Below are 24,179 nucleotides of genomic sequence, written 5' to 3'. Positions count from 1 at the left end.
TGTGAGGCATGTGGGGAAGGATGTTGAAGAAGAGGATGGAAAAAAACTTAGACTAAAAACAGCCGTCACCATCATTCTGGGCTGCCCTGTGCCCAGCCCCATGCTAAGCACCACACCCACACTCCTGGATTCCAGCAGCAACACGAGGTAGGCCCCGCCCCTTTGTTACAGATGTGGAAGCCAAAGCGAGACCACTGCCCCAGGGTAGGACTCGGGTGTTATTTCCCTGCCAGTCTGCCTCAGCCCCAGATTGTCAGAGGCTTTCTAGTGTCAGACTCCAGTCTCAGTGCTTCTGCAGAACGACCCTAGGAAGCAGATGCCATTATTATTCACCTTTCACAAAAGAGTAAACTGAGGCCTGTTAAGTCAGGTTGGTAATGTCCGAGATTTATCCAGGCACCTGTCTCTTATGTGATTATGGAGGGGGCGGGGGGGCGGGGGCGGGTGTCAGAGATAGACAGGACCCCAGTTTCAGCTACCTGTCTATTTTTTATTCAATATATTAAATATATTAATCAGAAAAGTCACATACTATAAATCCAGGAAAATACACAAATATAAATGTCAGAATCTGTCACCTGTCTTCCTCCTCGAGTGAGTTTATGTACATGTGGAAGGAGGTGGCAAGAGAGAGTCAGCAGGAAGAGACTGGGAAAGGCTTGCCCAGGTTGGTGGGTCCCATCCCTCCCTCTCACCCTCCCCCCAACCTCAACCTCTTCCTTCCTGTATTTACAGCAGCATTTGGCTTATTTACAGCACAGCGGTGTGTGTTAAAAATGGTTTATCTTACAAAAACATGAAGGCCAGGGCTGGGATGGGGGGTAAGACAAATAGAAGGGGTCTCCCCCACGAAGGCACCCCCCTCTTCCAGGGGGTGAGCTCCCCGAGCAGGTGAGGGGGCCAGTCAGTCTGCAGCTCCAGCCCCGGCGGGGGCGGTGCTCCGGGGGAATCCAAGGTCCATGGGCTCAAGGCACGTGGGGTGGCGTGGGGGCGTGCGCACACGGTGCACACATGTCCCGAGGCTGGGGTCAGAAGGGCAGCGTCTCCATAAAGATCTTGTCGACGATGGGCGGAGGGGGCACCAAGTCCTCCAGCTTGAGGTAGAAGATGCGCTGCAGGCCTTGGGTGCACAGGGTCCGCAGCTCGGGCAGCTTGCCCAGCAGGCGGGACAGGCAGCTGGCCGGCTGGGGCTCGCCCGCCACAGCCGAGACGTGCTCCTTCAGGCAGCTGGCGATGCGGTTCTGCAGCTCCTCCACCCGCCGAGGCTCCCGCAGCCCGTGCCGGTCTGTGAGGAGGGTACAGGGTGAACCCCCCTGGACTGCACCCCTCCAAGGCCTGGCCTCCCCCAGGCCTCCAAAACCGCTGCCACTAACCGTCCCTCATACTCCTCCAGCACTTTGCAAGAGCATGTCCACACACACGAAGCCACTCTGAGCCTCATCAGAAGACTAGGAAGGCGGGAACACCTTATCCTCCTCGTCCCGGGGGAGAAACTGAGGCCCAGAGAGGCTAAATGACTTGCCCAAGGTCACACACACAAAAGGAAATCCTAGCCAAGTTTTCTGACTAGGCCAGTGTTTTTTCCCAAACCGGTTCCAAGCCCTGGAGCTGCGCAGTGGTGCCCTAGAAGCCACCTCCAGCGAAAGCTGGCCTCAAACCCACAGGGGGCCTCAGATTCTGCTGGGTCCCCTGTGAAATTTAAGTGCAAATGGGATGGGGGCAGATTCTGGTGCTTTAAAAAGTAAAGCATAACCTTGGCTGGTGTTGCTCAGTGGTTCAGTGTTGGCCCGCTCACTGAAGGGTCACGGGTTCAATTCCTGGTCAAGGACATGCACCTGGGCTGCAGGTTGGATCCCCAGCCCCAGTCGGGGAACATGTGGGAGACAACCAATGGATGTGTCCCTCTCACATGGATGTTTCTCTCTCTCCCCCTCCCTCCCTTTTACTCTCTCTAAAAATCAATGGAAAAAATGTCCTTGGGTGAGGATTAACAAAAATAAAAAAATAGTAAGTAATAAAACAGTGAGATCGGAAAACCTCCGCATTTAAAACCCAGAGCCCATCCTGTATAATTATATTTACATAAACCACCCAAGAGGCCCAGGGAGCCTGAACTGTCAGAGGTCAGGATGGAGTTACCCTTGGGGCTCGGGGGGCACAAGGAGGGCTTTTGGGGGACTGGTCATGCTGGTCCCATGGGCGTGCTTAGTTTGTGAAAATTTATCATTTGGGCAGTTATGCAACATAATTCAGTTCAGACTTTAAAAATAAATCACAACCCTAGGCCACGTACAACACCTACACAGTCTGGATCTTGGGTCGCTTGGGATCCTTCACAGACTGGCCTGGGCTTCGCAGTCACACGCAGCTGGGCCCCAGCCCCAGCTCTGCCTCCCACCCGCAGTGCTGCTCTCCCACCCGCAGTGCTGCTCTCCCACCCGCAGGTGCTGCTCTCCCGCCCCGCAGGTGCTGCTCTCCCGCCCCGCGGTGCTGCTCTCCTGCCCGCAGGTGCTTGCCCCTCTGGGCATCCCACCCCCGCTCCACAGTGTGGCAGCCTGGGAAGTGTCAGATGCCAGTCCACCCCGGGCCCTCTGGCCCTCCCCAGCCGCCAGGACGGGCCTCTCACCTGTGATGAGGACAAGCGCGGAGAGGCACGCGAAGGCGGGGACGTCGACAGCCAAGCTGTGCAGGGACCGAGAGAAGGCGAGGATGCTGTCGATCCAGTCGCCGAAGCCCCGGGCGCACTGCAGCCGGTGCAGCACGAGGCCGGAGCAGAAGACCAGCTTCCCCTCGCCTGGCTTCGACCTGGAGGGCGGGGGCGCAGGTGGTGGTCAGGGGGCTCCCGGGCAGGGCAGCCGGGCAGGGGCCGGGCAGACGGCAGGCAGCTCACCGGTAGGCCAGGCGGAGGATGAAGAGCTCCAGGAAGGCCGACTCCAGCAGCAGGTCCTGGTCGCCTGTGCACAGCTCCGCAAAGCCGGGGATCTTCTCGGCCCACTTGCGGATGACCTCCAGGGACCCCGAGAGCAGGTCGTAGAACTGCTGCACGTCCCTGGCATCTTCCTTCCCAAAGTGGGGCAGCACCAGCTCCTGGAACTAGGGGGCGGTCCCGAGGGGTCAGCACGCCACATAGGGCCCTGGGCCAGGGCCACCATGTACAGCCACCTCATGCATCGGAGGCCAGATCTCGGCGGTGAGAGAGGAACTGAGATCCCGCCCGCCTCGTGCCTCCCAATGCTGACACAGTCACCCAGGGCAGAGGCTGCTGGGGGAGCCACCCACCCAAGGGGGTACATTTTTCCATCTGGTCAGCCACAGGGGCTGCTCTTTTTTCAATTTGTCCAACAACGGAAGAGGGGCCTTTTGTCATCTGCACGCAGGCACTGGATGTGGGCTGGGGGCTCACCTTGGAGTAGTCCAGCTTGGCTGTGCTGGGCCCTGAGTCCAGGTGCGCCCGGACCAGGGAAGTGAGGAGATTGGCAGGGGAGGCATCTGGGGGCTGCCTGGGCTTTGAAGGGAGCCGCCCCCGCCGCCCCTTCAGGCTGTCTGTCCGGACAACTGCAAAGAAATGGCAGGGGTGAGGAAGGGAGGAAGAGACCCCCGGAGGGCCTCTCGGCCCAAGACGTGTACAATGCTGGGAAGACCAAGGCCCCAGAGCCCCTGAGACCAGGGGACGCAGCAGGGACCGCCCCATAAGCAAGGCAGGTGGACCAGAGGTGGGGTAGAAATACGGTCCAGGCGCGCCCTCCCCCGCGGCCCACCAGGACGAATGCCGGGGCCTCTGCCTGCCACACCCATCAGGCCCACCTCTGTCCCTTGGCACGTCCCACCACCCACCTTCCTTCACCATGCCCACAGCCAGGCACTTCTGGAAGCGGCAGAACTGGCAGCGGTTTCGCCGCCTCTTGTCCACAGGGCAGTCCTTGTTAGCCAGGCAGATGTACTTGGCATTTTTCTGCACTGTGCGCTGGAGGGGGCACAACACGGAACAGGCTGTCAGAGCGTGTGGGGAGGGGGAGCCAGGGGAGGGGACTGTCCAGATCCTGCTGCCATCCTAGACAAAAGCCCTCTCTGTTCACAGCTATTTTTCTAACATTTGGGTGGCAGGGGAGGGAGAGGTGGAAGGGTGGGGGGAGAAAGAAAGTCTTGGGGACACTGGGGGAGGCTTCTACATCAGGAGGAAGACCCCAGGGACCCCAGGCTAGAGGCGAGGGGCTCCCTGGCAGCCCAGACACCTGCACGTCTTATGTGCCTGCATCCGCCTGTCCCTTCCTTGAGGCAGACAAGAGAGGGCCGCGGAGGGGCGGAGGGGGGTGGTGACGGGAAGCTAAGCAGGCACCCAGTGCTGGGACAAACACACAGCCTGTTCCCAAGTCCACCCCCAGCCCTCAAGCACCAAGCCCTCTTCCCAGATCCTTTCATCTCCTGCCAGGAACACGAGCGCCTGGGGCCCCCTTCCCACCAGGGCCTGGGTTCGTGGGGGATGGGCAGAGGAAAACCAGAGGCTGGCCATGAGCACATACCCTCTTGGGTGCCCCTGCAGCCCACACCCTCTGCCCGTATCTCACCCCTCTCTCCATCACACTGCAGTCCCACCGGCAGTGTGCGCCCCAAGACACGAAAGGTCCCAGCCCCCTGCCATTTCCTGGGGACCTTTCCTGAAAAGCAGGACTAGTTGGGAGAACCCACAGACCCACTGGGGTGAGAGACCAGCCTGTCCCCACTCCTCATGAAAAGCCACACCCCGGGCAGCCCAGTACCTTGAAGAAGCCCTTGCAGCCCTCACAGGTGCGGACCCCGTAATGCTGGCACGAAGCATTGTCCCCACACACGGCGCAGCGGCCCTCGCTTCCGGCCGGGGCCCCACTCCGGGACTTGGCCGAGGTCACGGGCGCACTCAGCATCCCCGGGCCCTCCAGGTGCGGAGAAGTGGGCGCCAGGCCTGGGAAAGCCGTGGGCATGGAATAGCTCTCTCCCTCCACCAGCTGGTGGGTGGCCTGCGAGGGGAACAGCTTCAGGGGGCTCTGGGCCAGGCTGGGGCCGGGGCCGGTGGGGGGACTGAAGGAAAAGAAGGCCGGCGGCTGGGGGGGCCCCGGAGCCTTGGGCAGCTGCTCTGTCCATGCCCGCAGGCCTTCGTAAGTCTGGTTGGGTGAGAAGGGGCCAAAGGAGCCGTCCCAAGGAGAGAGCTGGGGTGGCTGGAGGCCGGGCGTGGGTGGTGACGGGGCTGAGCAGGGACTGCCGTAGTAGTCAGAGCCGCTGGAGGACAGGGTCTCATCCAGCGGGCCGCTCAGGGTGCCGGGGTAGCAGCCGTACACCTGGAAGTCCTCGAACTTGAAGGAGGCAGAGGCAGGGGAGGTGGCTGAGGACGAGGATGTGGAGGAGGCCGAGGAGGAGGCTGAGGAGGGTGGCTGGGCTGTTCCCGGCAGCTGGTAGAAGAACGTGTCAAACTCCCCCGTGTAGCCGTCCATGAAGGTGCTGAAGCTGGGCAGGGCCGTGGGCGCAGTGGGAGCCGCCTCGGGGCTGGCCAGGTCCATGGTGGGCTTGCTGAGCTCGGGGGTCAAAGGGTCACTTGCCAGGTGGTCACGGGGTCCTGGGCTTGGTGCTGGTGTCCCATATTGGGCTTGGATACAGGGCATCTCTGGAGAGGGAAGACACCAAGGAGGGGAGTCTGTGAGAGAAGCCTGACTCTAAAGATAGACATGAGCCCTGACTGGTGTGGCTCAATGGATAGAGCGCCGGCCTGCGGACTGAAAGGTCCCAGGTTCGATTCCGGTCAAGGGCATGTACCTTGGTTGCGGGCACATCCCCAGTTGGAGGTGTGCAGGAGGTAGCTGATCGATGTTCCTCTCTCATTGATGTTTCTAACTCTCTATCCCTCTCCCTTCCTCTCTGTAGGAAATCAATAAAGTATATTTAAAAAAAAAAAAAAAGATAGACATGAGACCCTGAGGTGTTAGAGCCACAGTCGAGCCTAGAACCCAGGAATCCTGGCCCCCGGCCACAGCACCATCTCCACCTCCTTGTCACAAAAAGCCCCTGAGCAAAGGCCCAGCGAGAGTGGTCTCGGTCGGAAGGCCTGCCACACCCAGTCAGCCTGGGAGCCCTGGGGGAGGCATCCAGCCAGAATTTCTCTGTCAGAACAGGGGGAAGCTGTGTTCCTCCAGTGCCCTGCCCTGCCCTGCCCTCCCTCGCCGGGTAAGGCATGGGTGGGGGCTGGGAGAAGGGTGGGTGGGAGAAGCAGCCAGGCTCGGCCTTGCCCAGTCCCCAGGAACAGATATGCTGTTTCTCCAATCTGGCACTTCTGGGAACATTCCCAGGCACCACCTAGCCTCTGCAAAACTCCCCCCGCCCCCCACCCGCGTACCTGGGAAGGACATCCTGCAAACGGAAGAGGAGCTGGGAGTGAAGGCCCCACTGCCTCAGAAAGAGGCCTAAGCACCAATGAACCTGTCTCGTATCCCTGCCCCCACACTGCATACTGAGCAAAGGCTGCAGATCCCACACGCACACCGGTCCTGCCATCTGGGGATGGGGACCCACTCTGCACTTGCCTGGGATGCTCTCAGAGGCAAAGAGGAAGAGAGCCCAGGACTCCTCACCCCGTCCCCAGCTCCCCAGGGGATTGGGTAACCTGGCTCCAGACCTTTAAAGGCCATATGCTGAAGAGAGGCGGGGGGGGGGGGGGGGGGGGAGCGGGGGGAGGCAGGAGGGAGCAGAGAACAGCCCCTTGGACGACCAGGAGAATGGACAGTCCCTAAGAGGAATTTCTCTGCTGCCCCCAAGCATTTTTCTCTGTACTTTTTATAAGAGAGCTCTCCGAGTCCACCAGGAGACAGGCAGTGGCTATGCAGGGAGAGGGGCTTGCTGGGAGAAGACATGCTGCCCTGCCTGGGTCCCTCCATGAAAGGGTGTCTGTGCTCTGAAAACTTCAGGAGCTCAGACAATGGGGTCACACCCCCGCCCCAATCCTGAGGAGCAGAGAAGCATCACTCAGGGGGATTTGTAAGCTCCCAGACCGGTCATAAACTAACAGAGAAGTTTCCCATCCCTCCATGCCTGGGGTCTGCACAGCTCTGGCCTCACCAGCCAGGGAGGGACGCTGGGTAAGAAAGCGAGCTGGAACAGAGCACCATAATCTAGGGGGGCAGCAGGAAGGGGCAAAGAACCCAAAGAGTCCTCAGGCTCTAGCCTTTCTCCCACCTCCATGGCCCTAGAGAGGGTAGCAACACCCTGACCTAACACTCCCCCAAGCAACCCAGACAACAGAGCCCCAGGAAGCTCTGGCCCCACCCACCCAGCAGCACCTGTCCACAGCACACAGCACCTGTGAGAGATAAGGTGGCCACGTCTGCCTGCGCTAGGAAAGCGCGGGCAGGGATGGGTTTGGGGTGGAGGAGAGGCAGCAGCCACGAAGGGCTGGGCGTTCCAGCTTTATTCAAATCCTGTTTCTCCACTTGGACGTCCCACATCCGGATCAACCCCCACCAACCTATACCCACACCCCCATGCAGGTACTTAATGGCACAAGATACGGACCCACATGGGGGTGGAGACGACAGCAAAGTCCCACAGGGAGGAGGAAGGGGCGGGGTTGAAGGAGGGAGGGGGTGAATCCGGCTTCAGGCAGGTCCTGGCAACAATGTGGCTTGCACCTGTTATGCTGAACCCGCCTCAGGCTGCACCCTACCTGTCTGATCCAACAGTGACTCCGGGGGTAGAAGGAGCGGGGTATCCTCCAGATGGTACCACACCAGAGACTCCAACATTAGTAACTGACATCCAGAATCCCCAAGGACCAGGGTTTTTCTCTCTCTCTCTCTCTCTCTCTCTCTCTCTCTCTCTCTCTCTCTCTCTCACACACACACACACACACACACACACACACACACACAGGATCCAAGCTACAGCTAAAACAAGTTTCCTTGTTCTTCCAGAGACCCTGCTCCTGCCCCAAGAAGACTCTTATTCCATGATGCAACGCGCCCCCGCCCCTGTTCAGCCACCGATGCTGGCCATTTCCTCGGGCAACCCAGAGTCTGCTAACATAGTTCGGGCAGAAACTCCAGGCTGTATCCTGCAAGCTCAGCCGCAGCCTCTTAAGTGTTAAGAAAACTACTAGGAGCATGGGGAGGGGGCTGACATGCTGGGGGGAAGGAGACCCTTTTGGAAATCCAGCGGATCCCGGCAGCTGAAGCTCTCGGTACCTTTCCCCCACTGTACTGGGAACCCCGTCAGCACCTCATCCAGGGCGCTGTGTGCCCAGGGGAGCACCCTGGGGGACTGAGCTACGGACAGCTTCCTACTGGACAAGTCCCGACTCCTGGCGCCAACCCTAACCCCCTGAGGCTTCCACCTTGCACAGACATTACCCCCGCACCAAGCAGGCTCCAGTCCAAGCTGGGTCCATGCTCCGTTCCAACTGCTCCCGACAATTCCAGAGCTGCACCCTACACCCGTCCTCCGGCATGATGACCCTGCCCACAACATCCTTTCTACCCGCGCGTACACCCATCTCCTTCATGCAACACCCCGAAAAACCAAGACAGAGAGCTCAGATGAGCTGCACGCTCCCCGCGGGGGTACCTACCCGGCCGGCTCCTGCTTCCCCAGCCCGGGACCAGCACCCCGAGTCGATGTCTGACGCCGAGTGCGCTCCTGCCGTCCTGCACACTCCCCTAACTTTCGCAGCCGCCACCGCTGGGGCTCCCCGGCGGAGCCGACCCTCCTCTTAAGCGCTCCGTGACGCACGGGGAGGGGCGGGGGCGCCTCTGACGCACGGCCGGCTAGCCCTGGCCATACAAGGGCGCGGGGGGCGGTGCGGTTCCGGCGGGAGGCGGCGCGGGCCGGGGAGCCCGAGGGGGCGGAGCGAGAGGGGGGCCTGGAATGTCTGCGCGGGTGACGCACGCGGGGTTCCATTGACGCAGGGAGCGCGGACTGTTTGATCTATAAATAGTCCCCTCGCGCCCGCCGCGCCGGCTAAAAATAGCAACCCGTGGACTCCCGAGGCTCCCCCGCGACACCCAGGGCCCGGCCCGGGGTCCCCAGGTCCGAAATAACCGGCTGGAGGGCCAGAACCCAAGGAGAGGGCGCTCTGGAGCCGCGGCCGCAGGGCTTCCCCGACGAGGAACTCCTCACCCTCCAGCTGCTCCCGCTCCCTCCGGCTCCCTGGGCCCGCTCCCTGGGCCCGCTGCTCCGCCTGGCACCCTCCCAGGTCCTTCCTGGAGGCCTGGGGTTGGGACGGGCAACCCAGGCACACACCTGAAGCACCCGCGCCCCCACCGCAGCCCCCTGCACTTGCCCGGTCTCCCCAGCGGGGTCTGGGGCTGAGAGGTGGCCCCAACGATCAGTAAGAGCCGTATTCCCTCCCCCCAATTTCCTATGCAAAATACCTTCCGGAGGGCAGGGGTTTTGCCAGGCGGAAGATGGACCAATGGGCTCTACCCCGCCCGCTGAACTTCATTTCTCACCAGTCCCCTCCACAGTCCCTTCCAGGCTGAGTGAACTCTGGTGGGAAATTACCGAATTTCAGAATTGGGTTGGGCCTGAGAAATTTTTTCGAATTTGTGCAGACTCTTCCCCATTTTATAAATAAACTCAGAAATATGGCACTTGTTCAAGGTCACACAGAAAGGTGGTGGCCCACGGGGGTGATCCCCACTGACTGCATATCTAGGGGATCTTTTCTCGCGGTCCCCTGTCTCGAATAAGGGATTACCCACACTCCCACCTCACCTCCAACACCTGTGGAAAGCTCTGACCCGCCCTGTATCAGGGCTATATCAGGGCACAGACCAGGCTGCAGCCACCTGGAACCTTCCCCGGTCTGGCTATCACCCCTCCACCCCCATTCTGCTCCTCACCTGGGGAGCCCTTACCTGCTAGGAAAGAGTGGAAGGAAGGGCTAATATTCATAAGGAGAACACACACACACACACACACACACACACACTGGGGCCCCACCCAGTCCCCTTCTCCCCTGCAAGTCAACATGAAGTTTCTGCTTCCACTGAGCCTGCACCCCTGTACCCCACTCTCACCTCATCTGGGCCCCCTACATAAACCCCCTCTACCCTTGAGGCACTTTCTGCTCCTCACATCCATCCTCCCCTTCATCTCAGGTTCCCCACACCCTTGTTTCCAGCCCCCACTTCTGTCCACTCAAAGGTCCAGCCAGCACCTCAAACTTCATCTGTTCCAAGCAGTGCTTGTCATCTGTATACCAGCCGTCACCCCATCTCTGCTCCTGATGCCCTACATGCAACTTTTCATTTTTTCCTGAAATCCTATTTTGGAACATCTCTTGGATCCCCAGTTCCTACTGCCAGCCACAGCCATGCCTCAGTGGTCCCTGAAGGAAGCAGCAGCAGCCCAGCCGAGTGAGGCCAGTGACCTCCGCTTTTCCTTACCCGCACTCCTTAAGAAAACTAAAACCACCCCTTGACCAGCTTGTCTCCACTTCCCAAACCCCACTGTCCCCCCGGGTGGAGCAGTCTTCACGTAACACCAATCTCATTCGGTGATGTGGTCAGGACCTGCCAAAACGCCCCTATTACAGCATACAATCTCCAGGCGGACCAGCCTTCAGAGAGCTCTGGCTTCTCCCAAACCAGCTTCCAGAGACCCCTCAAGGCCACCTGGGTAAAGGTGAAGCATGGGCAGGGTAATGCCAATGGGACCAGCCAGGATCTCCACACCACTTAAGCCAAAATTTTTCTTTGTCTTGGGCCTTTGCATAAGATTTTGCTTAGGAGGAAAAAACAAAAAAGGATTCAGCTTTAAAAAAAGAAAAAGGCTTGACCACTAACATCATTCATATGCTCCCATTTTGCAGATTAGGACCCAAGGGCTCCCAGAGGATCTGCACCCTGCTCAGGCCCACGCAGCCAGTCCGGGCTGATGAAACTGGGCTTGCCGCCCAGTCCCCCAGCCCGCCCTGGGACGCTTCCTTCCAACCAACAGGGCCTTCCTCAAAAAATAAAAATAATTTTAACATGTCAGCAAAAGATGATTCGCCAGATCAGCGTTCTTCCCTCCACCCCCATCAGCCAAACAGGTGTATTAGCTGCGTGAGCTCAAGCCCAGCCTTAGCAGCTCTTTGAGAACTGGGCCAGCCTTGAGCCCTAGCACCTGCCTTTCCTCCCGACCGCTTTCCATTTCCCTGCTCTCCCGTGGGGAGGCCCACCCAGGAGCCCCAGGGAACTCGTGTGTTGAGGAGCTGTCCAGGGCCCTGGCCTGAATCTCCACATCTCAGCCCTAGCCTCCAGATCTGTGTCCGCAGCCCAGGCCCCACCTTCCCTGGCTGCGGCAGGTCTGGAGGCTGCAGTATTGCTGCTCCAAAGGCAGAGGGGAGAGGAGGCAGCTGCCGCTGCCACCTGGACATGCTCGTAGGAGGGGAGGGGTGCTGGGAGGTCTAAACACCTTACACTCTGAAAATAGAAGACAAAAGTAGAGTCCCTCTGTGGGAACACTGCCAGGGCCACGCATTGGGCACCCCTGGGCTCATCCCTGCTGGCCAGATGGCCTCCAGAGGAGGTGGACTGGGGCTCTGGAGGGAGTGGCATCTGGCTGAAGTAGGACTGTGGGGAAAGGCATATTTGATGCAGACTCTGGGAGACCTAGACCATAAGCTGGTCCCAGGCTGCCCAGAGACTCCTAAGGGACCCTCCCCCTTTCAAGACGTCTGGCCTTCAAGAGCGAAACAGCTCTGGTGGGGGGTGGGGGGGGGGACAGGTAATGATGAAGCAGGTAATGATGAGAGATGTATCCAAAACTAGAGGGAAGAACCAGAAGGTAAGAAAGGGCCACGATAACACAGGAAGGGCAGGGATGGAAGATGTCATATTGGAGATAAGACAGCCAACCCTATCAGGCTCCCGCTGCAGGCCCAGCCCACCAATCTGCCCTCATAACTCTCCCATATAAGGACCTTGGGTTAAACCTTCCCACCACCACCTGGGCACATGGCTCCTCTTCCTTCTATTCTAACCCTGCCGATCCCCTAAGACAGCTCATGTGCCACCCCCTGGGTCAGCCTCACTTAATAATAAGCACCTCCTCACTGGGGGTTGGGGACATGGGGAATACTGATCAAGGGTCAACCCAGGGCACTTTGCATGGCTTTTTCCACGAACCCTCTCCTCAGCCTTCCAGGAGAATTCTGACCCCCATTTTATAAATGAAGAGATGGAGGCTTGGGAGTAGGACTCAAACTCAGGTCCCCTAACTCTCAGTTTTGTGCTGGACCCAGTGCCCCCTTGTTTCTTATAAGGGCACCACAGAACCAGGTACACACAAGCATCTGTAAATCGAAAATAGTGGTGCCAGGAGGGGGTCTTTGGAGGGACTGGAAACCTTCTGATTCACAATCTGGACATGGCCACCCACTCTGGAAAAGTCACGAAACTACACTCTTAAAATATTACACCTACCATTTGCATGCTTTGTGGTCTATATATTATACTTTCAAAAATAAAAGTGTAACTAAAACCCAGTCACGCCTCAACGAAAGCAATATCTATATGTAAATGGTACAGATGCCGCTGGAATTTACTCATTCAAGTGTGTGTTTCTGAAATGACCGAGAAACAGCGCTGTTTCTCATTATGTACTTGTTCTAATGCTACTTACTCAGAACACAACTACAGCTGGGAGAGCCCATGAGATCTGACATTACAGAGGGGTCCTCGCACACTCTGTATGTTTTCTGAACAACTCACTAGGCCCTTGCCCCTCCTAGTCACATCTTAGGGGGACTTACCATGTGTTCAGCCACACCCCGCCCCCTCCAATGTGTGGACATGAGCGCAAGGCCCTGTCTCCCCCAATTTCGCAGGGAGACCCCTCATGCATCCTCAATAGTAGTAGCCCAGGGCCGTCCCAAATGGGTAGCCAATGTTCCCAGCCCAGAGGGAGGGTGTGGAGTTGAGTGAATAGAGGATGGAGGAAGTGGAACTGCACAGCCCCTTTCCCACGCTGGCCCCTGACCTCAGGCTGCCCCGCCGCTGCTGTGCAGAGGGCAGGAACTTGCCCCACTTTCACCAAAACCATCCCCACCCACAGGCCTCCACACCCACCCCAGGGTGGGCAGAGGGAGCGAGCTTTGCCTCCTCTCTCTGAGAAGTGGCCAGGGGACCTTCCCCGCCTCAGCCCCAGGACCTATGCCTGCCCTGACCTGGCCACTTCCTCTTCCTGCCCTGACAGTGGGCAGGGGGATTTGTGCTGGGGGTGGGGACACACTGCCTACTGTCCCAGGGGGCTTCCCACGGACATATGTTATCTCCCTGAAAACAGGCTCCCAAGGGCGTGGGCAGGTTAGCCGCTGCCCCCCACCTCTCACCCCAGCCCCTGGCTGGGGCAAAAGGCAGAGGAGCCAGCAAACCTGGTGTGCGACCAGACCCTTGCCCTCTCCGAGACTGTTTCCTCATCTGTCCAATGCCGACAGCATCACAGTCCCAGGGCTGTGAGAATTCACTCCGCTAACTGGGCGCGGGGGGTGGGGGTGGGCTGGGGGGAGGCTCAACAGTGAAGTGGAGCACCATCTGGGAACGGGGACTCTGGGGACCTGCAGCAGGATCCTGGGTCACAGGAAAAGGAGACAGACACCAGGGTCCTCAGCTAACTGGGGAGCCAGCACCCCTTCTTTAAGAACCAGAGAAAAACAGGGCTTGAGTGAAAGGAAATGAGAGTGTGCCCAGAGACGTGGCTCCACCCAGCACCAGAAAATTCCAGACTCTGTATGCAGCAAGTGCTCAATATGCTAAAGAAAGCTAGCTAATTAAGGAGGGCAGGCCTCTCTCCATAGAGGTCATTTTCAGTCCAGTGATTTCTCAACCCCACTTCCCTCTCAGGCCAGACGGAATTAACATACAGCACAGAGGAATAAGATTAGACTTCAGTAAGAACAGCCAGAGCTGGGAAACGCAGACAGGATCACGGAGTTCCTTTGGGAAAGGACAGCCCACAGCTCCTTTGCACCCTCCTCAAACCCCTTCTATGCCCCTCCATCTGCTCAGCTCAGCTCCTGGCCAGCATCCCCTCCTCCTTCCTTGGAGGGTCTCCCACCAGCCTGCAGAACATCAACACCCGCCGAATTCTCCTGCCCCTGCCCAGGGTCCCCACCCAGCCACCTTGGGCAAAATTTCAAATTCCAAAATAAAAAACCCTCTGATAATGAGCCCCAGCCGGAAAGACTGATGCATTTTCCTATTGTTAAAGTATTTTTAGTCACAGGCTCTGGATTCGTTTAGAGACTCACGTTCAGAAAGGGAAAAGGTTTTGTTTTTTTTAAGCACTGAGAATGAGAGCACAAGAGCCTCCCACGTAAGGAGCTGCCACTGATTCCAGGCCGGGCCGAAGCCGCTGGCCGCGGGCCTGGGAGCATGTTTGTGGCAAGCTGGCTGGCGGACCTGCCAGACCTCACTCCAGCTCTGCTTCTCAGGCACCCAAACCAGCTGGGAAGCCGGGCGAGGAGAGTGGGGCAGGCGTGGGGAGCTCGGGGAAGCCAAGCCCAGGGGTTTGGCTCCCAGTCCCAGCAGGTGGGGGTCCAGGGACCCTACTCAAGAACCAATGCTGAAGTACCCGGGTGGACGCCCGGCTCACTCCAGTGCCCCTCCCGACCTGAGCACACCAGTGCCTTGTCCAGACCTGGGCGACAGAGAGGAGGCTGGGACCCTGTTGGAGAGCTCCGAGGAAGGAGAAAGATGGCATCGTGTCTCCCGGTTCTCAACCACCGAGTGTCCCCAGGTCCAACTCCCATCATCCAACTGCAGCCAAGCCCTTACTCCAGGGGTTCTCCACCTTCTGGCCCTTTAAATACATTCCTCATGTTGTGACCCAACCATAAAATTATTCTCGTTGCTACTTCATAACTGTAATGTTGCTACTGTTATGGATCGTCATGTAAATATCTGATATGCAGGATGGTCTTAGGCGACCCCTGGGAAAGGGTCGTTCGACCGCCAAAGGGGTCGCGACCCACAGGTTGAGAACCGCTGCCTTACTCTCATTCCTCGGGACATAGGCCACCCTTGCTCCCTCCTCCTCCCCGACTCCTCTCGAGGCTAAAGGAACCACAAAGCAGACAGTCTCAATGGAAAAAGATCCAAACAGCCCAGCTCTTGTGCCTCAGTTTCCCCATTCCTCAGACTCACCAGTTTCCTCCTCACAATCTGCTTTGACTCATCGTGGGCAGCTGCACGGAGGGAGGACAATCCCAGGCCCGGCTGGGGGCCCTTCCCGGCGGCCTCAGGGAGCCCTGAGGGAAGAGACGCGACTGCCCAGTCAGCTCGTCCTGCCCAGGGGAGGCTGTGCACCAGCTGAGCAGGCTCAGGACGTGGAGCTGTCTCCAAGCCAGCATGTCCTCCTCTGTTTATATAGCAGAAACCAGAGCGGCCTCTGGGGACACGGGAGCTGCCTCAGGGCCCTCTTGGCTGGAGCCTGACTTTGGCCCAGGTCAGCAAGAGCCCAAAATAGTCAACTGACGGGAGCCCCGGTGTGAGCGTGACCCTGGGCCCGTGCCCAGGCCTGGCAGACAGGTGTCCACGTCACAAGACCAGCAGCTCTCGCACTCACGGGGCCCCAGCTGGCAGCCCCTCGGGGTGGCCTTGGCCGTATATCTGACATGAGAGTTTCACCCAATCACCCAGACGACGAGGCGAACACAGGAAATCCTGTCATGGGGGCTGCTGTGTACCCAGCGGGAAGGCTGGGAGCTCAGGATGCCAGGTTTGAGCTGAGGGTAGAGGTGGGGCCGAGTGACAGGAGAGATCCCTGGCCCACTGCTGTCCTCTTCACTCACCTGCTGCCCAAGTCGTGATCTCCGGCTGACCAGGGGCACCTGCCTCTCCCACTTACAGGAATGCCTCTTCCTGTCCCCAGCCTGAAGCTGGGGGCACAGAGCCTGCTGCCAGCGTGAGGCCAGGTGCACAACCAGGGCAGCCCTGGAAACGGAGGCCCTGCTTCCCAGGGCTTTCCCTTTGCCACCCAGGCACGAACTGGACATCCCACCCTCCCCAGCCCAGCCATCTCTCTGCACCCTGAACACCAACTCCCCAGGAGGCAACCGTGCTTGGGGCGGGGGGCTGGGGGAGATACCGAGCCAGCTCCTGCTTCATCTGACATCTCCCAAGGCCTGAGGGGGGCTGCTGCTCAGAGATGGCCCTCTGTTCTCTGTCCCAGGGAAGAAAAAGGGGAATCACAGGATCCCTGACCAGGGGCCAGGTTGCACGCCAGCTCCCTCAGGTAAACACGGTAACCAGGACTGTGGTGCCCTTGGCCCCATCCCAGTATCTCAGGTCCCCAGGGAAAGGGCTGGTGGAAATCCCATTCCGATTACACCCCCTCCCAGCCCCCCTCACCCGCAGATCGGCTTGTGCCTTCTCTGGAAGCGTGCTCAGACAAGAAGGTGTGTCCTCACAGCAGATCAGGCCTCTGGGCTTGCCTGGAATCCAGGAGCCTGGATTCTAAGCTTGGCTCTACATGTCCTCACCGTAGGACCTTGAAAAGTCACTTCCCCCCTCTGTAACTCAGTCTCCTCGTCCATAAGGAGAGGCGGTGAGCGAGATGGCCAAGGATCCCTCTGGCCATGTCTGCAAGACTGAGATTTTCCCCCTCAGGAATGCTGGGGCCTCTCCCCGTCCTTGGTTAGCAAGATCCTTCCCATTTACAGAGGCACCTCCCCCTACCAGACCTCACAGGACCTTCAGGGCAGCCACAGTAGGCAGGGGCGGTCAGCACCCTTTCAGGGAGGAATGGGGTCATCCCGCCTTCCCTTCACCCACGCCCCTGGTGCAGTGCCTGCACCTAGAAACAAGCAGCTTCCCATCCCCCATGTCTGCCCCACTCTACCCCCAGCCTGGCCCTGAACTACCCAACTCCACCCCATCAGCTTCCTGGAACGGGGCACATGCTGCCTTGAGAGCAGCCGTCACCCCCCACCCCCACCATCACCCCATGTCACAGGGCCCAGAGTGCCCCCCTCCACCTATCCTGCTAAGAAAACGAGGCTTCCCCCTTCCCCACTCCCACGTTACCCCCAACACTGAAAATCAGATCTCCCCACGCTGAGCAGCACCTCGCCTCCCACCTCTGCAGGGCTTCCCCCTCCATCCCCCAAACCACATCCACTTCAGGCGGCTCCACACCCACCTCTACCCCCTAACCCCACCTGTGCTCGGGGGCCCCAGGGGTGTACAAAGAAGAACAGCAGAGCACTTACCACTCTGGATGGACGGACAGACCCTGGGCAATACTCAAACCATCCTCTGGATCTTCAGGGCCTGGCAAAAGGAGCCGGACACCAGGGAGGGGCTGGAGCTGGCCTCTGTCCATGGTTGAGGCCTACAGAGGGGGAGTCAGTGTGACTGAGAGGAAACCAGCCAGCAGGGAATTCCCCGGAGACAGCACAAACCAGTACACACAGCTGTGGGAACAGGGGCAGGACCCAGGCTACCAGCGGGACAAGCCAGCCCAAGGCTGGGCATCAGAGCGTGGGGCCTATGCCCTAGGCCCGTGGTCGGCAAACTGTGGCTCGGGAGCCACATGCGGCTCTTTGGCCCCTTGAGTGTGGCTCTTCCTAAGCCTTAGGAGTACCCTGATTAAGTTAATAACAATGTACCTACCTATATAGTTTAAGTTTAAAAAATTTGGCTCTCAAAAGAAATTTCAATCGTTGTACTGTTGATATCTGGCTCTGTTGACTAATGAGTTTGCCGACCACTGCCCTAGGCAAACAGCCCTTGGGGTTGTGGCCAGGAGATGCTAACAGCATCTGGGGCATCTCCGGGACATGTGACACATGGCAGCACCCAGCCCTCAGCTTTACACCCTACTCGGGGTGAGGGTGCCTCAGTCCAGCTCTCAGCCCCGATATGCACGAAAGGGTGTTTGTAAGCAGAGAAAAGAGAACTGCTGTGAGGACAGAGCAGAATACCCTTCTCTCCCTAGAGGCTGCACTGTAGCCCCCAAAGCCTGAGAGGCCCTCGGGGCAGGGGCTCCGTGACCCCATCTCCAGGCGGCCCAGCCTTGTGACCAGAGCAACGAGGACCCTCAGGAATATTCTGTGAAGGGATGCCAGTCCCAAAAGGGGAAGGCTCAGGTTAGAGTGGATAGCTAAGAGCAGGCTGCTAGATCTCAGGCTGCCGAGGTTCGCACCCGGGCTTCATCACCTGTAACCTAAGGCGAGTTACGTAACCTCTTTGTGCCTCCTGTTTCTGATCTGCAGAAATGACAACCTGTGGTTGACATCTCTAAAATTAACAACCATAGGGTTATCATCCTATCTAATAAAAGAGAAAAATGGTAATTGGTGTACGACGATACCCTTTTCATTGGCTAATCAGGGCTATATGCAAATTAACTGCCAACTAAGATTGGCAGTTAACTGCCAACAAGATGGCGGTTAATTTGCATATGTAGGCACAATGCAGGGAGGCAAAAGGGAAAGCAGCCCCCTGCCACTGACAGTGATCGGAAACCCAGGGGGGAGCTAAGAGCTGGGGGGCAGGGCAAAGGCGGCCCTGGGGCCGCCTTTGCCCTGCCCCCCAGCCATGATCGGAGAATCAGGTGCCTTTGCCGCCCTGGCCAGTGATAGCAGGAAGTAGGGGTGGAGCCAGCGATGGGAGCTGGGCACGGTCGAAGCTGGCAGTCCCGGGAGCTAGGGGTCCCTTGCCTGGGCCTAAAGCAGAGCCCACGATCGCGGGGCCACTGCCACTGCGGGTCCCCGCTGCCCGGGCCGGACGCCTAGGCCAGAGGTGTTAGGCCTGGGCAGGGGCGGAGCCTGCAACCACGGGGAGCTGGGGGTCCCCTGCCCAGGCCTGACACCTCTGCCGGAGGCCTCAGGCCTGGTCAAGGGGCCGATCCGGTGATTGGTGATCAGAGGGTGATGAGGGTCAACTCCTCTGGCCGAGGCATCAGGCCTGGGTGGGGGGCAGAGCCCGGGGTTGGGGGGATATGATGGTCCCCTTGCCCAGGCCTGAAGCCTGGGTCAGAGGCGTCAGGCTTGGGCGGGGGATGGAGAAAGCGATCAGAGGGAGATGGGGGTCCCCTGCCCAGGCATGATTCCTGGGCCAGAGGCCTCAGGCCTGGGCGGGGGCCAGAGCCAGTGATCGGGGGGGAGATGGGGGTCCCCTGTCCAAGCCTGACACCTCTGGCGGAGGCGTCAGGCCTGGGCAAGGGGCCGATCAGGCGATTGGAGGGTGATGGGGGTCTATGCCTCTGGCCGAGGCATCAGGCCTGGGCTGGGTGCAGAACCAGTGATGGGGGGAAATGAGGGTCCCCTGCCCAGGCCTGACGCCTCTGTCAGAGGCGTCAGGCCTGGGCAAGGGGCCGATCCTGCGATTGGAGGGTGATGGGGGTCAACGCCTGAGGGCTCCCAGTATGTGAGAGGGGGCAGGCTGGGCTGAGGGACACCCCCCCCCCCACACACACACACACACACACCCACCCAGTGCACGAATTTCGTGCACCGGGCCCCTAGTCTGGCTTATAATGAGCTATATGTAAAAGACTTAGAACAGTGCCAGACACATACGTGATATCAATTTGAAGAGAAATTCAAATGTGGACACATCAAAGCTGACCTCAGACCCTGGTTCCAAGCTCTCTGGGCATCTCCTGGCCTCTCCTTCTAGGGCCAACTGTGTGCACCACCTCTCTAGCCTTTCAAGCTCTTCCCACTGACCCCACTGGTGCCAGAGCCCCCTTTAGCCGATGCACCCAAGACCCCCACAGCTCTCCTTTCCTGTTCCCACTCTTATTCAACCCTCTCTTCTCTCAACTGGGCCCCAGAGGACAGGGCCAGCCAAGGCTTGGCCTTCTCCAGTTATCAGGCTGCGCTACAGGCCATGATGAGGCCTCGGAAAAGAGTAGATGTTTCCATGATGGAGGCAGAGGACGTTAGAAGGAGAGGGTCCCAGAGGGTGGGTGATGGGACTCCTCGCCCTCCTGACTTCTGCCCCAGGGTCCTCAGGCAAAGGGAGCTTCTCTGGCCCAGGGCACACAGACTCCTCTTCCAGAGCTACGAGCACCCCTTGCTCCTATGGGTGTGATGGGAGCATGGAGTGAAGGCCGTAGGGAAGGAGGGGAGGGCAGTCTGGAACATCTGGAGAGCTTCCAACCCCAAACAGAAGGCAAAATCAGGCTTCTAACCTGCCCCAGCCCATATGCTACACCTGCTTCCCAGAATGACATCATCGTCTCCTATCCTCCAGAAACAGGTATGCAGGCAGGCCCTGAGGCCCTCCCTCCCTCTTCTCCCTACCAGCCCACAGCTGAGGAGGAAGGCTCAGGAGGGACACACACTTCCTACCAGTCAGGCCCAGTCTGAGTGCCCAGGTCAGCCTGCCTGTGTCTGAGAACAGGGGCCAGAGTCTGGGGCCCAGTGGTGCCTAGGAAGTGATTCCTAACATCTCAGAGCAAGGTCCTGCTCCTATCTCCTATCCCAGATCAATATCCTCTCCTCCACAGTCATTTCATAAACATTTACTGGGAGCCCAGCAGTGAGCCATGGACAGTGGGAGACCCAAGAAGGAACAAACCAAGATCCCTGGGCCACAGGAGGTTACAACGGGGGAATGAACCAAGGTCAGTTACAACCAGCACTGTGCAGAGGGCCAACCAAGGACTGAGGGGGCTTGGAGGAAGAAAAAGTGGTACCTGCCCAATGTGGTGGGAGCATCAGGCCGGACCTCAAGGACCCAGCTGTGCTCCAGCCAAATGGGCTTTCTTTCCTCACTCAGGGCCTTTGCACTGTCTGTTCCTCTGCCAGGAAAGCATTGCCCTGATGTCTGTACAGCTATCTCCTCCTCACCCATCAGTTCCCATTCCCATTTTCTTGCAGATCCTCCACCCACATCCTATCTCTTTAACCTACTTCTATTATCTCCATGGGACTAATGCTGTTCACTTGTCTCTCTCAAGCCCTGCATTCTTCAGTCTCTAAAACAGAGTTCAGCCCAGCCGGCGTGGCTCAGTGGTTGTGCATCAACCTATGAACCAAGGAGGTCATGGTTTGATTCCAGGTCAGGGCACATGCCCAAGTTGCGGGCTCAATCCCCAGTCAGGGGTGTGCAGGAGGCAGAAAATCAATGATTCTCTCTGATCACTAATGTTTCTCTCTCTCTCTCTCTCTCTCTCTCTCTCTCTCTCTCTCTCTCTCTCCCCCCTTCCTCTCTGAAATTAATAAAATATATTTAAAATAAATAAAACAGAGTTCAGCACTAGCAGGTGCTCTAGTAAGTATTTGTGGAATTCAGGGAGAGGAGGGCTCACGCGTGCCTGCAGTGGGACTGGGCTGGGAGGAGGTCAGCCAGCCGCCTGGAAGGAGGTGGGAAGGGCACTGTAGCCAACACTATGATGAATCACAACCCTGCCTCCAAGAGCCCTCTGCTCTGGGTCTCTGCTGTGCCTGGGCCCACCTGCAACGCCCTTCTCTTTCCTGAAGTATTTGGGTCTTTTCTTAACTCAAGTCCCCCTTGCACAGGACACAACTGACAGACCCACCCTCTGCAGCCCTGGTGGCTCCTACGCTCTGCATTGGCCAATGTTCCCACCCAGAAATGGGCATATTACTTTAACACACATCAACAACAGCAGCTGATATATGTGGAACACCATGTGCCAGATACATTACTGAGCACTTTATGTATATGTTCGCATTTCAGCCTCACAACACTAGGTGGAAGGGATGATTATTATGAACATTTTACCAACGAGGGAGCTAAGGCACAGAGCCGTTAACCCCTTGCCCAAGGTCACACAGCTAGGAAGAGGCAAAGCTGGGATCAGGACCCCGGGAGCCCAGGGAGGGGCATTCCATTCCCCCTTGGGCCTGTTTAGCGGGCAGAGGTCTCTGATTGCAGAGCAGTTTGACAGCCAACACCAGACAGCAAGTGGGAAGCTCCAGGGCCTGGGTTGCTGGGCCTCTGAGCCAGGCTCTAGGCCCGGATTCCTGATCTAATTTTCTTAACTCCCGCACAGGTCTCAGCATTTATAATCAGTCACGTTCATCTTGTCAGTCTTGGCCCACCCTTCTGCCGGATTGCCATCGTTTGGATTCTTGATTTTATCCTACTGTGCACCTGTCATTCCTCTCAGCTCTAGATCTCTGCAAAGAAACAACTGGCCGCCCTTTCAGTCTTCCTCCAAGTCCCTGAACTAACCATTCACTGGGAGTGGGTCTAGGACAAAGCAAGCCTTGTGGCCACCACTAGGGTCCCTGTCCAGGCTGTCAGCCCCCGAATCCATGAGCACCTCGGGGCAGAAATGTTGTGAACCCACCTACCCCTGCCCAGCCTTCGTTTTCCCCGCAATCCCCTAATGCTAGCCCCAAACCCAAATGAATACTTCACTGTAAAGGCCACCACTGGAGCATTTCCAGTCCCAGGTCCGCTTCCGACTCCACGAGACCCTCTCCGGCCTCGGTTTCTCCACTCGGTCCCACGAAGAAGTTGCATCTGGCAATCCCGGTCCCTCCCGGCGGCATCCTGGCAGCCGAGCTCCCGAACTCCTGGAACCCGTTCCCTGCAGCCGGCGGGAAATGGAAGGAATTTCTCTGGCCTGGCCACCTCCAGCGCCCCTCGCGGGCCAAACCCCACCCTTGGCGGGCCGGGAGAGAGAGCTGGCCGCCGCACTTGGGGGCTGAGTCGGGGCTGGCAGGTTCCGCTGGGAATCCGGTGCCTCCCCCACCCGCCTCCCCGCACGCTGCCCGGCTTCCAAGCAGGACTCGCCGCGTGGCCCCAGCTCACCCCAGTATATCGGCAAGACCCCCTTCCTCCCGGGTCACCCCGGGACCACAGCGCCCCGGCCCACACGGCCCCTCACCTGGCCTGGTGAGCTCCGCTCGCCTCTCCACCCCCGCCTTCCGGGCTGGCACCCCCACCGGCTGCGGGGAGCGCCGCACCGCAGGGGCGCCCATGCCCGGGGGTCGCGGGCGCCGCGCGGGACCCCCACGAGCTCGGCCGCCTTCTCGCGCGGAAGCCGCCGCGCCCCCCGCCCCCGGGAGCCCCCCACCCCGCAGTTCCGGCCTCGGCCGCGCCCCCCGCCCCCGCGCCCCGCGGCCGCCCGCGCCGCTGTCCCAGCCCGGGGCGCGCCTCCCCCGGCGGGCGGGCGGGCAGGGACCGTGACGCGCGCGCATTGACGTCTCCGGAATCCCGGCTGCGGCAGCCGACGCAGCCTCATCAATGGGGCTAAAAATAGCGGCGCCCGGAATAGCCGCGAGCGCCCCGCCCCGCGTCCCCCCATCCCCAACACACGCGCTGAGCACCCGGTTACATAACCCGCCCCGCCGCAACTGGCCTGGGGGTGCTGCTGTTTTTCAGGCGAGGGTTCTGTGCCCTTGCTAACACCTTCCGCAGCAGCAAACTTGAAGCTAAGTTATAAATAAATTTACCTGGGGCTTCCCCCGAGGAAGAGGTGGAAAAAGTGAGGCCCAGAGAGGCCTGGCAGCAGCCCAAAGTCACACAGCAATTAGGCTGGCTTGAGAGGACCAAGAACTGTCCCTCATCTGCATTGCTTGGCCTGCATGCCCACCCAAAGGCAACGAACCCAGATAGGAGGGTGCCCAGGGGGGTGGTTAAGCCCCCAAACCCAGGGCAGTCGGCCAGAAGGCAGAGAAGAAGACTTCTTGGGAGGGTGAAATTTCTCCTGAAGAGAAGCATTCCCGAGGCGGGAGTGAAGGCAGGGGCAAGGCACTGATCTGTCTGCTCCCATAATACTGTATGGCCTAGGGCAGTGGTCGGCAAACTCATTAGTCAACAGAGCCAGATATCAACAGTACAACGATTGAAATTTCTTTTTGAGAGCCAAATTTTTTTTACTTAAACTATATAGGTAGGTACATTGTTATTAACTTAATTAGGATACTCCTAAGGCTTAGGAAGAGCCACACTCAAGGGGCCAAAGAGCCGCATGTGGCTCGCGAGCCGCAGTTTGCCGACCACAGGCCTAGGGCAAGTCACTTCGCCACTCTGAGCCTATTTCCTCACCTTAAAATGGGGATATTAATATGACCCACCTTCTCTGGTTTTTCGGAGAATTGAACAGCGGTGGAGTTGACTTGTACACAGTAGGCACGCATATTCTCCTCCTTGCTCTCCTTTTGGAGTCTGGCTTCCCCAAATGGCAGGAGTACTTAGTGCAAGAAAGACCCAGAGGCTCACCCCAGTGGGCAGGAAGCCCTGAGTGGT

The 24,179-nt window shown here is 58.7% G+C and overlaps 1 protein-coding gene across 5 annotated transcripts; it reads right to left on the bottom strand.

Moving 5' to 3' along the window:
• Window positions 1-469: 469 nt before the first annotated feature.
• On the bottom strand, window positions 470-22,963 carry NR4A1 (nuclear receptor subfamily 4 group A member 1). Of its 5 annotated transcripts, none has more exons than XM_059682939.1 (10): window positions 22,816-22,963; window positions 22,339-22,515; window positions 17,213-17,334; window positions 15,147-15,250; window positions 4,758-5,635; window positions 3,835-3,964; window positions 3,404-3,555; window positions 2,891-3,093; window positions 2,627-2,805; window positions 470-1,285 (listed from the first exon to the last, which is right to left on the bottom strand). In XM_059682939.1, the coding sequence occupies exons 5-10, from the start codon at window positions 5,631-5,633 to the stop codon at window positions 1,029-1,031; spliced, it is 1,797 nt and encodes a 598-aa protein (XP_059538922.1). In that variant the 5' UTR covers window positions 5,634-5,635; window positions 15,147-15,250; window positions 17,213-17,334; window positions 22,339-22,515; window positions 22,816-22,963; the 3' UTR covers window positions 470-1,028. The 5 variants fall into 5 exon arrangements, with proteins under 5 accessions (XP_059538922.1, XP_059538921.1, XP_059538924.1 ...); XM_059682938.1 differs by having other exon boundaries at window positions 22,344-22,515; XM_059682941.1 differs by lacking the exon at window positions 15,147-15,250 and having other exon boundaries at window positions 22,344-22,515.
• Window positions 22,964-24,179: the final 1,216 nt, after the last annotated feature.

This window comes from Myotis daubentonii, chromosome 2, assembly GCF_963259705.1.
Source record: "Myotis daubentonii chromosome 2, mMyoDau2.1, whole genome shotgun sequence".
In the NCBI taxonomy this organism is placed as follows: Eukaryota; Metazoa; Chordata; class Mammalia; order Chiroptera; family Vespertilionidae; genus Myotis; species Myotis daubentonii.
Note: the sequence above shows the minus strand (reverse complement) of the source record. Positions and strands in the feature narration are given on the sequence as shown.